Source organism: Neophocaena asiaeorientalis, unplaced genomic scaffold (genome assembly GCF_003031525.2).
Source record: "Neophocaena asiaeorientalis asiaeorientalis breed wild unplaced genomic scaffold, Neophocaena_asiaeorientalis_V1.1 scaffold476, whole genome shotgun sequence".
Taxonomy (NCBI): Eukaryota; Metazoa; Chordata; class Mammalia; order Artiodactyla; family Phocoenidae; genus Neophocaena; species Neophocaena asiaeorientalis.
In genome coordinates this window covers 8606900-8619288 of record NW_020172178.1, presented here as the reverse complement: position 1 = coordinate 8619288, position 12389 = coordinate 8606900, and the positions used below count along the sequence as shown (strand labels likewise).

Genomic DNA, 12389 nt, shown 5'->3' with positions numbered 1-12389 from the left:
AGACAAGTGATGCACTTGCAAGGAAGGTCCCAAAATTACTGAGAAATCTGAAATTGGATAAAGAGCAAAATTGATGACATTTATATGCAGGAGAAACATATACTGATTAATGCCAACATATTTTTTTTTTTTTTTTTTTTGCGGTACGCGGGCCTCCCGCTGTTGTGGCCTCTCCCGTTGCGGAGCAACAGGCTCCGGACGCGCAGGCTCAGCGGCCATGGCTCACGGGCCCAGCCGCTCCGCAGCATGTGGGATCCTCCCGGACCGGGTCACGAACCCGCGTCCCCTGCACCGGCAGGCGGACTCTCAACCACTGCGCCACCAGGGAAGCCCCAACATATTTTTTAAAGTTAATTTTTCCCTATAGTACAGCCAACACAATGGAATACTATACAGCTGTAAAAAGGATGAGGAGACTCTCTATATACTGCTATGCTGTGAGCTCATGATATGTTGTTAAATTAAAAAAAAAAAAAAAAAGGTGGAGAGGGACTTCCTTGGTGGTCCAGTGGGTAAGACTTCGCACTCCCAATGCAGGGGCCCTCGGTTCAACCCCTGGTCAGGAACTAGATCCCGCATGCATGGCGCAACTAAGAGTTTGCATACCACAACTAAGAAGTCCGCATGCCGCAACTAAAGATCCCACATGCCGCAACTAAGACCTGGCACAGCCTAAATAAATAAATAAAAATTTTTTTAAAAGATGGAGAAGAGCTTGTACTGTATACTACCATTTTCTAAGAAAGAGGGCTGTAGGTATACACACACACACACACACACACACACACACACACACACACATACTTATATTACAAATAGACAGATAAACTAAAAACAAAAAAAAAGTTAACTGTGGAGGAGGGAAGAAACAGGGTACAAAGATCAGGAATGAAAGCTAGATTTCTGAAAATACTTTATTTTGACTTGTAACCATGAAAATATTTTTTATAAACGTCTAATGCAAAATTTAAAAAGAAGCTATTCCTTAAAATAAAAATAAAATAAATGAATCTAACTGTGTAGCAAGTTGGTGGCACACTGAGGAACTGGCTCAGGTGACGCTAAAACTTAACAATTCGGCAGAACATCCCTAGGGATCTACCCTGAGGACAAAAAGAACTGCAGAAAATCTCAAACAGTTTTCAGTAATCATACACTGGTTGGTAATATGTTGGTATTATTATTTTAAAACTATCATGTTTATTTTATAGGTTAAAACAAGTAAGTAATGATGTGAATGTCGTTAGGAACTAAGATTTTCAGCATAAGAGAAAAGACACATCAATACAGAATCAAAGAAGTAAAAACCATATAATCCTGAATTTGAAACAAAAATATCAGTATGGACTCATGATTAAAAAGTGTATTTCCTGGCTGTCCACCAAAAAGGCCCAGGACAATAACCAGCCTTATAGCAACGAGTATCCCTAGTGCCCAGTCTGTGGTCTCAAGGTACCGTTTTCTACAAGAGGGAACCAGAGCTGCTTAGAGAAATAGCCAATTCCTGGTCTGGGGTGAAAAAGCACAAAACGAATCCGAAACATCTTACCATTTCAGAGACCAAGGAAAGGAAGGCTACGGGTCACGTCAAAGGACAAGAAGTCAACTTAAAGAGGCTCCACTGGCAAAAGTGGCACAATCCTAGCATCCATGAGAGTAATAACTGCAATGGATTAAACACACCACATATATTTAAATTCAGGAGTTTACACTGATACTTAATCCCTGGTCACTTTTGGAGCGGCTATGAGACCATCTCATTATTTTGAGAACCCATAAAGAGAAAGAATCAGGCATTTGTCCTACCTTTCCTATTTGAACTGTCCCTTAGGGTAACCAAACAGTTAGTATTTCAGTGAATCAAGGCAGGGAATTCCCTGGTGGCACAGTGGTTAAGAATCCGCCTGCCAATGCAGGGGACACAGGTTCGAGCCCTGGTCTGGGAAGATCCCACATGCCGCAGAGCAACTAAGCCCATGCGCCACATCTACTGAGCCTGCGCTCTAGAGCCCGTGAGTCACAACTACTGAAGCCCGTGCGCTCTAGGGCCCGTGTGCCACAACTACTGAGCCCACATGCTGCAACCACTGAGCCCGAGCTCCTAGAGCCTGCGCACAGCAACGAAGAGTAGCCCCCACTTGCCGCAACTAGAAAAAGCCCGCACGCAGCAACAAAGACCCAACGCAGCCAAATTAAAAAAACAAAAGGGCAGAGTAAAGGATGAAACTCATCATCATTTACAACCCCTAATGACTGTGAATCCAAGTGCCTCCTGGTGAGGGGACACACCACCACCTCCGAGTGCATGTGCTCAAAGGCTGAGCCAGTCGAACTTCTAGATCTACCTACCACCTCCCAGGAAATAACGGGATAGAAGAATGCGTTCAATGGAAACGGCAAAAGTCAAAACAGGGACACCCCCGACTACAGAACAACCAGCATGGATTTTCCAAAAAAGAAAATGCAAGGAAGAAAAGGGATAGGGTGGAGCAATCAATTGATTAACAGAGACTTAAGAGACAGATCAGCTAAATGCAATTGTTTGGACCCTGCTTCAAACAAACTAAAAAAAACTGAGACTACTGGGGGAAACTGAATGGTACTGTGATTATGAATAAAATTTTAAATACCAGTTTTCTTGATACTTATGAATTTATCAAAAATAGCTAGGTATTAAATCTTACTTTGCATGCAAACATTTCAAACCTGTTTCATATTCATTTTTATGTTCTAACATATTAAAGAGTTCTTAATTTCAAGTATAAAATGCCACTCAATCACAAATTAGAGATTAAAACACAGGGTATTTTGTTTCCTTTCAAACTCCTAGAGAAAGACGGTTAAGGAGCAAGCAAAAGATGCAATACTCAGCTGGGCAGGCCTCCAGCCTCAAGCCACTGGCACCTTTACTGCAGCGGCATCCTCCGAGGGAAGGCTGGGCCTCAGGGCTTTCAGAGGGCAGGCAGAGATGCATGCCGCTAACCTTGGTTTTCAAACTCACGATCGTTACTAAGACATCAGGTGTAATGTCTATCACTTGCAAAGTTTAATGCTGGTTTTAAAAAAAGAAAAAGTCAGATGCACACCAAAATACAGTGCCATGTAAGCAGAAGACAGTCCGATACACCTGTTATAGAATGAAACTGCTAAAGCCAAAAGTGAGGAAGTTCAGGATGTTTTTGAATTTAATTACTTCACTGTCATGCAAAGCAAACAAGTAACAGCCGAAGAAGGAAATCCACACAAATTAAAATTTTCTAGTGACATACCTGTGTGTCATATGCTGTAAGAAGATGTATCTAAGCTTGATCAGGCGGGAAGAGATTTCAATAAAGCAAAAGCAAAGCAGCGTCAACCTTATCCTTCTTCAGATAATGTAGTGGAGTCCCTTACCTAGGAAGTAAGATACGTGGTTAACTCACATGTGGAAAATTTTAAAAACAGAATTTCAAAAATGGAAATTTCTAAAAAATTATAAAGTAAGAAGTTTAGGAGAAAACTTTTTTAACCATCTATATAAACATGTGCTTTGGATTTTCTGCATTTTTTGAGTTGAACATAAATTACAAAGTCTGGATAACTTTGGATTATTTACACATAGAAAAGCACAAGAAACATGTATGTACAGTCTCACAAGGTTATTATGCAAACACTAGCCCAACTACCACCAGACCAAGGAATGGCACACTGTTGCAACCAAAAAAAAGTTGGGTGCCTCTCTCTGATCCCAAACCCTTTCCTCCGCCTCTAAGTAACAACTACCCTAACTGTGGTTATCATTTCCTTGCTTTTCTTTAGATTTATCACCTAGGCACGAAGCTCTAACTGACAGTTTATTTTTGCCAGCTTCTGAATTTTACATAAACACAATCATACAGCGTGTCTTCTTCTGTCTTGCTTTGTTTTTGCTCCATTGTTGTTGCTGGCTCCGTTGTTTGTTTTCATTGCTGTATAATATCCCATCATGCAATATACCACAATTTACTTATACATTCTCCTGTCCCCTGGGTAATTTCTGCTTGGGAGCAAATATTCGCACTACTGAGATCTTTCTGGCACAACTATCTTAGGCATATAGGCATATATTCCTCTAGTGTATACACCTACAAGTGCGACTGCTACATTACTGGGTAAGTGTATATTCAACTTTGCTACATAAGGCCAAACAAACTACTTCCCCAGGCGGTTGTAACAATTTACACTCCCACAAGAAGGTATGAGAGAGTTTCTGTTGCTCAACGTTTTCAAAATTTGTCGCACTATTTTTAATTCTTGCTAACTGAATGGCTATGCAGCGGTGTTCTAAGAATCCTTTATTATGTAAAATTTTATAATTATTTAGGAGAAAAACTCATGAAATTTGACATCTGACAATTGCTGCAATGGAGATTTAATTCTGCAACCAAGCATTCGTTCGCTTTTCCGGTGGTTACTGCACGCCCATTTCTCAGCAGGTGTAACCCCCCCACTCTCAGTCCACCAGCTTCCAGAGACACTGGTTCCAACACCCAGGCACAAGGGGACGGGTGTCAGGGTGGGGTGGGGGGCTGGCCAGTAAGAGAAGCCTATTCCCAGCCAGAGTTGTTTCATCTCTGTGAGCATACAACCCAAGTCAAAATGAATCGAGTCTTTTCTTCCTCCTCTGGGACTTAAAGAGATTTTCATTCTTTCCCAAAGAACCTGAACATGAGCACATGGGAGTGAAAGAGGCTCTCTGAGAATAGAGCAAAAATGGAGGAAGATGTTGGGGAAGAAGCTGACTCAATCAACTGCAGCCAGCCTTGAGGCTTTTCAATTAGGTGATCAATAAATCCCCCTTTGCTTGTAACAGCTAAGGTCCAGGTACATCAGAAATAGCCCTCACTGACATCACTCATTATAAAACATGTTTTGTTTTGTTTTGTTTTGCTTTGCGGTACGCAGGCCTCTCACTGTTGTGGCCTCTCCCGCTGCGGAGCACAGGCTCCAGACGCGCAGGCTCAGCGGCCATGGCTCACGGGCCCAGCCGCTCTGCGGCATGTGGGATGTTCCCGGACCGGGGCACGAACCCGTGTCCCCTGCATCGGCAGGCGGACTCTCAACCACTGCGCCACCAGGGAAGCCCGATACATGTGTTTTAATCTACTCAGTAAGCCGCAGAGATCGATTAAGGTAACACACGATAATACACACACACACACACACACACACACGGCCTCAATGTTATTTCAATCACATTTTGTAAGTCAAAACAGTTTATCACCCAAACTTGAACTACAGTTCTTGCCAAATGTTAACTCTGAATGTTTCTTTGGCAAGAGAATGAAAAATCAATAGCTGTAATTTATTCGTCCCTGTCTGCTATAAATACTTCACTAATTATACTATCCCTATTGGGTTTTAGTAACAAAGTTATGATAACCTCATAAAATAAATTAGGAGGTGTTCCCTGGTTTATTCTGAGGAAGTATTTGGATAAGATTGGAATTATTTCTTCCTTGGAAGTCTGGTGGAATTTAACAATGAAGCCATCTGTGCCTAAAAAATTTTAATTACTTTCTATTTTTTTAATGGTTATAGGACTAGTGAAGGTTTCTCTTTTTTCTGCAGCTACTTTTAGAAAGTTACATTTTTCAAGAAATTTGTTTATTTCATCTAAATTTCCAAATTTCCTGACATGATGCTCTTTCTAATAATGTTTTATGATTTTTTATAGTCTACTGAATCCAAAGTAGCTTCTCTTTTTTCCTTTCTTTTCATTGATTGTGCCTCCTCTTTTTTCTCCCTTATCTCACCAGACGTTTGTCAATTTTACTAGACTATTCAAAGAACCAATCTGGGTGCTTTGTTGTTCTTTTCTACTGTAAAATTTCCATGTGCTGAATTCTGCTCTGATTTTCTTCCTTTGGGCTTTTTGGGGTTTTTTTTGGCTATTCTTTTTCCAATTTTTAATTAGAGTGATACTTAGCCTACTAATTTTCAGCTTTTCTACCTTTCTAAAGCTATAAAATCTCTCTCCATGGACAGAGAGATTTGGCTGCATTCTACAAGTTTTGATGTATAGTATGTTCATTTTCAGCCAGTTAAAAGCATGTTCTAACTTCCATTATGTCATCTTCTTAGAGTATTTTTAAAATATTCCTTTATTTTTAAGCTCTTAGGGGTTTTATAATTATCTTTTTGGTACTGATTTATAGCTCAATTCCACTGAGGTCGGAGATTATAATCTGCATTATTATAATCTTTGAAACGTATTGCACTATGGCCTAGTACTGGTCAATTTTTAGAAATTTCTTCTATGTGCCTGAAAATAAAGTATACATTGCAGGTTTTGGATGGAATGTTATTTATACGTACATCAGACCAAGGGTATTGATCCTATGTAAAACATCTGTGCTTACAGAATTTTTAAAATTTTTGGCCTACTTATTCTATCAGTTACTGAGACTTGTGTTGGAATCTCCACGATAACTAAATTTCTCAATTTTTTCCTTGTACTTATGCAAAGTCTAGTTTGGATACTCTGAAGTCTTATTATTAGGCTTCTCCACATTGAGAATCATTATGACTCTTTTGAATTGAACCTTTTACCATTACAAACCGTGACAGAGACTACAGGTTGGCCGAACTTACTTCTACTTCCTGGGCACAAAGCTAGATTGTTATTTCCCAGCCTCCCCTGCAGTTTGGCTCTTACCAAAGTTTGGTTATACGACCTGGGCTCCCCCTACAGAACGTGATCGTAATGTACCCACTCTCAGGCCTAGCCCGTGAACACTGGTGTGAGTCTCCATACTCCCCCAAACGCAGAGGCTCCTGCAGAGTACGCAAGTCCTAAGAGATGGCAGAGTCACAGGCAGAAGAAGCTGAATCCCCAAATGACCATCTGGAAAGCAATCTGTCAAACAGGACTACCGGTACTGGACTTTGTGTAAGGAACGAATTTGCTTATAATAAACTACTGAATGTTTTGTTATAGGAACTAGTTGCCAACTCTATTAAGTGAAATGACACTCATTATCTCTAGTACTGGTTTTTTTTGCCTTAAACTGTATTTTTTCTGACACTATACAATCTTGCTTTTGCCTAGTGTTTGCATAGTTTATTTTTTTCATCATTTTTCTTTCAACATCTCTTAATCCTCATGTTTTAGGTGGGTCTCTTATGAACAGTATACAGTCGGAGTTTTAAAATATCTTACTTGATACCCTTGTCTTTTAATTGGAACACTTATGCTATTTACACTGGAAGCAACTACTCACATTTAGATTTAATTCTGTTATTTTACCAGGGTCTTCTATTTGCTTCTTTTGGATTACTTGTTATCATTCTAGTCCCCACTCCCCAGTAATCTGGAAATTACATATTGTTTCTCTTCTTTTAGTAGTTGCTTTAGAAATTATAATGTACAGGTTCTTACCAAAGTCCAATGTTAATCAATATATTTACCCTTCCCTTGGACAGCAAGGGCCTCAAAATATTAGCTCCATTCATCGTCTTTCCAACTTATATTCTACTGTTGTGTGTGTATGCATGTGTATATCTTTCCGTCATTATTAATGTTTTACACAATATTCATTCATTTTTCTAAAAAAGGTACAGAATTCTTTCTTCTAGTGTACTGAAGCTATTACCCCAAGTCTTTTTGACTTTCACTGCCTGTGTTGAGAAGTCTATTACTGTTCCTTTATAGGTAATCATGTGTTTCACTATGTGTTTGGGTGATTTCTTTTTACTTATCCTGCCAGTCATTTGTTGAGCATCTTGGATCTGTGGTTTGGCTTCTTTCACAATCTGTGGAAAATTTTCAGCCATTATCTCTTCAAATACTGCTTCTGCACCATCCTCTCTCCTCAGAACCAATTATACATGTGCCAGAGCCCACTGTTTCCAGTCTCCTGCCTTCCCTTTGTGTTTTCCACATTCCCATCTCTGTTTCACTCTCGTTTTTCTTCTTTTGATCTATTACTGTGGTGGATTACATTGATTGATTTTCCAATGTTAAGCCTATCTTTCATTCTTGAGATAAATTTGATCATTATGTAACATCCTTTTTATATGCAGCCTAGCAGATTCTATTTGCTAAAATTTATGGAGGATGCTGTGTATATCACAAATACTGCTTGGTGGTTTTTCCTTTATTATAATGTCTCTGTCTGGTTTTGCTTTCAGGATAAGGCTGGCCTTACAGAATGAGACAGGAAGCATTCACTCCTCTTCTATTTTCTGAAAAAGTTTTTGTCAGATTTAGCATTCTCTCTTCTTTAAGTGTTTAATACTTACCAGTGAAGCTATCTGCGCCTGAAGATTTCTTTGAGGTAAGGATTTTAACTACAAATTCTTTGATAAATATACAGTTATGCTATACATTTGTTCTTGAATGAGCTTTGGTGGTTTATGTTTTTCAAGGGGTTTGTTCATTTTATTTAGGTTGTCAAATTTATTGGCATAAAATTCTTCACAATATTCCTTATTGCCCATTTAACGTCGGCAGGATCTGTAACAAGGATCTCTTACATCCCTGATACTGGCAATTATTGATGAGAGAATTTTCTAGATATAATATACATCTTCAACTCATCACAGCTTACCTTCAAGTAATATTATACCAGTTGAGACACAGTAATACTGTACTTCCATTTCTCCCCTCCCCACCTTTGTGCTATTGTTATTTATTTACCTCTACAAGTGTTATAAATCCCAAAATACATTGTTATTTTTGCTTTAAATAATCAATTTTTAAAAGATTAAAAGTGTGAATATCTGCCAATTATTGACCATTTTTGGTTCTTTTCATTCCTTTGTGTAAAAATTTCCATCTGGTATCACACTGCTTCTACTTGAGCTTCCTTTAAAATGTCTTGTAGTTGTAGTTCTGCTGGCAATAAATTCTGTCAGCATTTCTTGGCCTAGAAATTTTGATTTCATTTCTGAAACATATTTTCACTGGGTACAGAATTCTAAATTAACAGGTTTCTTCCTTTCACTGCTTTAAAAACAGCACTGCTGTCTCCTGACTTACGCAAGTCCTGGCCAGAAGTCTTCTCACGTTAATTTGGTTCCTCTGTAACATGTCCTATTTCCTTCTTGCTGCTTTTTAAGATTTTTTTCTCTTCATCACTGGCTTTTCAGCAATTGGATCACGTGGCACCTTGGTATGATTTTCTCTGTTTGCTCTGTTCGGGGTTTGTGAGCATCACGGTTTGCAGTCTTCGAAAAATCTGGACATTTTTCAACCACTATTTCTTCAGATACCATTTCCATTCTCTCCTCTTCTTCTAGAACTCCAGTTACACATATCTTGAAACAGTTGATTTTCTCTCACAGGTCACTAATGCTCTGTTACTTTGTTCAATCTTCTTTATTCTTTGTACCATATTTTGGATAGTTTCTACTACTATGTCTTTTTTTAAAAATAAATTTATTTACCTTATTTATTTATTTATTTTTGGCTGCGTTGGGTCTTCGTTGCTGCGCGCGGGCTTTCTCTGGTTGCAGCGAGCGGGGGCTACTCTTCGTTGCGGTGCACGGGCTTCTCATTGCGGTGGCTTCTCTTGTTGCGGAGAATGGGCTCTAGGCGCATGGGCTTCAGTAGCTGTGGCTTGTGGGCTCTATCTAGAGCGCAGGCTCAGTAGCTGTGGTGCACAGGCTTAGCTGCTCTGCAGCACATGGGATCTTCTCGGACCAGGGATCAAACCCGTGTCCCCTGCGCTGGCAGAAGGATTCTTAACCACTGTGCCACCAGGGAAGTCCTCTATTGCTATGTCTTGAAGTTCACTGATCTGTTCTTCTGTACAGCCAATTTGCTGTTACTCTATTGTACTTTTCGCTTCTCTGTTGTATTTCTCATCTCTAGAAGTCCTACTTCAGTCTCTTTCATATCACTCACTCATTACGCTCATTTTCCCCACGAATATGTACAACTTATTTATAATAGTTATTTTAATGCCCTGTCTGCTAATTTCATCATCTCTGTTATTTCTGGGTTTCTACTGATTGATTTTCCTCCTGGTTAATATCATATTTTCTTGCTTCTTTGCATGCCTGGTAATTTTTATTAGATGCTGGACACAAACATTTTTACATTGTTGGGTGCTGGATTTTATCATATCCTTTTAAATATAGTTGGGGCTTTGTTCTGGGAATGCAGTTAAGTTACCTGGAATCAGTTAGGGCAGGTCTGCAGCAGTCTTTTAGTCCAGGGCTGATTCAGTCCCATTACTAAGGTGATACCCCTCTGAGGAATCTACCTGATGCCCTAAATGAAAAAGCTGCTCTGAACCCACCCTCACAAAGATTAAAAAACAAGCTTTAAAGGGACCTAACTGATACAACCCTGGGTGGTGCGAACACAAACTATCTCAGCTCTGTGTGATGTCCAAAAAGTGTTGAGTCCACTCCTTTCTGGTGCTTCTTTTCCTGGCTTTGAGGTGTCTGCTCTGATGGACGCGTAGATCAGCACTCGGCCCAAATCTCAGGAGGTCCTTCTGCAGATCTCTGGAGTTCTCTAAGTAGCTCCCTACTCCCTATACTTTGCCCCTCAAATTCTAGCTGCCTTGTGCTCTCCAAACTCTGATCTCTGTTTTGCTACTTCAGTAAGGCTAGTGGACTCTGGTTTTGCTCTCCCTGTCCTGTAATGTAGAAACTGTCTCTAGACCAGGACTGGCAAACTATGGCCTGAGGACCAAATCCAACTTGCAACTATTTTTATAAATAAAGTTTTATTGGAACACGTCAATGGCCATTCATTTACATACTTAGTATGAAAGCAGCCACAGACAAGCTATGGTTAAAAGTTATAATTTTTATGAAGAAATAGTCCAGAACTCATGAAACTCAAATTAATTTAACAATCCAACACACTGAAATTCACGAAGCACCCTCACACACTTCTCTCCCCACTCTGTGCTTCTGACCCAGCCTTGGGCGTGAGTCTACCTCCCCCACCGTGGCTCAGCAGGCCCTCCTCTGCCGAGAGCCAGCCTCCCTCAACACCAGGGTGGGCTTGCAAGCTCTGCTCCACCGGTGCCCTTCCTCCTCCTGTGTTCATGCTCCTTCTCTCCCACCCCCTCCACTGTCCAGTCAGACACTTCACCCCCAAGACTACATTCACATGCCTTGAAATCTTCTATTCACACTAACCCTTAGCACTTAACGAGGTGCAAGGCATACACGGCAAGCACTTGCATTTTGGGGAATTAAACTCCTTTTAATTAAAGTGGACTTAAACTCGCATATTTCTGTGAACCGTCCCTTCCCAGGGAAAGTGACCCTCCTCAAACCCTGGTCTGTACTGTACGAGGAGGACGCCCATCACAACACGTACAAGCCTGTACCAGCCTTGCTTCCTTCTCCCTCCCACCTGACTGTGAGCCTCCTGAAGACACAACTGTGTCTCCATCAGGTTTGTATCCTCAGCACTCAGAAAGTGCCTACCACACAGGAAGCACTCAATACACATTAGTCACAGTTTTTATTAGTTAGTATTCATTTAATCTTGTAGTTATTCATTTATTCCTCACAACTCTACAAATACCTTTCTCCTTTTTCCACTCCATCGTAGAGATGAGGAAATTGAAACACAAAGGTTCAGCAACTTCGCAACATCACACATTAGCAAGTCGGGGATCAGTGTGCCCCTGGAACCCACGTGCTTAACAACCGTGTCTGTTACCAGATAGACTGCACCAACAAAGGTGTGCTCACTGACTCAGGATGTCGTGGGAATCGATACAGATTTATGCTGCAAAATCGGATTTGCCATTTGCACACTCAAATTATCTTTAAAATGTTATCCAGGAGACAGCAGAAGCAAGAAGAACTACAATCCTGCAGCCTGCGGAACAAAAACCACATTCACAGAAAGACAAGATGAAAAGGCAGAGGGCTATGTACCAGATGAAGGAACCAGATTGGACTACAGAAAAACAACTAAATGAAGTGGAGATAGGCAACCTTCCAGAAAAAGAATTCAGAATAATGATAGTGAAGATGATCCAGGACCTTGGAAAAAGAATGGAGGCAAAGATCGAGAAGATGCAAGAAATGTTTAACAAAGACCTAGAAGAATTAAAGAACACACAAACAGAGATGAACAACACAATAACTGAAACGAAAACTACACTAGAAGGAATCAATAGCAGAATAAGTGAGGCAGAAGAATGGATAAGTGACCTGGAAGACAGAATGGTGGAATTCACTGCTGCGGAACAGAATAAAGAAAAAAGGATGAAAAGAAATGAAGACAGCTTAAGCGACCTCTGGGACAACATTAAAGGCAACAACATTCACATTTTAGGGGTCCCAGAAGGAGAAGAGAGAAAGGACCTGAGAGAATATTTGAAGAGATTATAGTTGAAAACTTCCCTAACATGGGAAAGGAAATAGCTACCCAAGTCCAGGAAGTACAG

General features: G+C 40.3%; 1 protein-coding gene across 2 annotated transcripts in view; it reads right to left on the bottom strand.

Annotated features, from left to right (window-relative positions):
* The window catches only part of TRAF3 (TNF receptor associated factor 3), a 117355-nt gene that overhangs the window by 49659 nt on the left and 55307 nt on the right, over positions 1 to 12389 (bottom strand). For both annotated transcript variants that reach the window (XM_024758536.1, XM_024758545.1), the window contains exon 2: positions 3270 to 3393. In XM_024758536.1, coding sequence (XP_024614304.1) covers positions 3270 to 3280 — 11 coding nt within the window. In that variant the 5' untranslated portion in view covers positions 3281 to 3393. The remainder of the gene's footprint in view (positions 1 to 3269; positions 3394 to 12389) is intronic.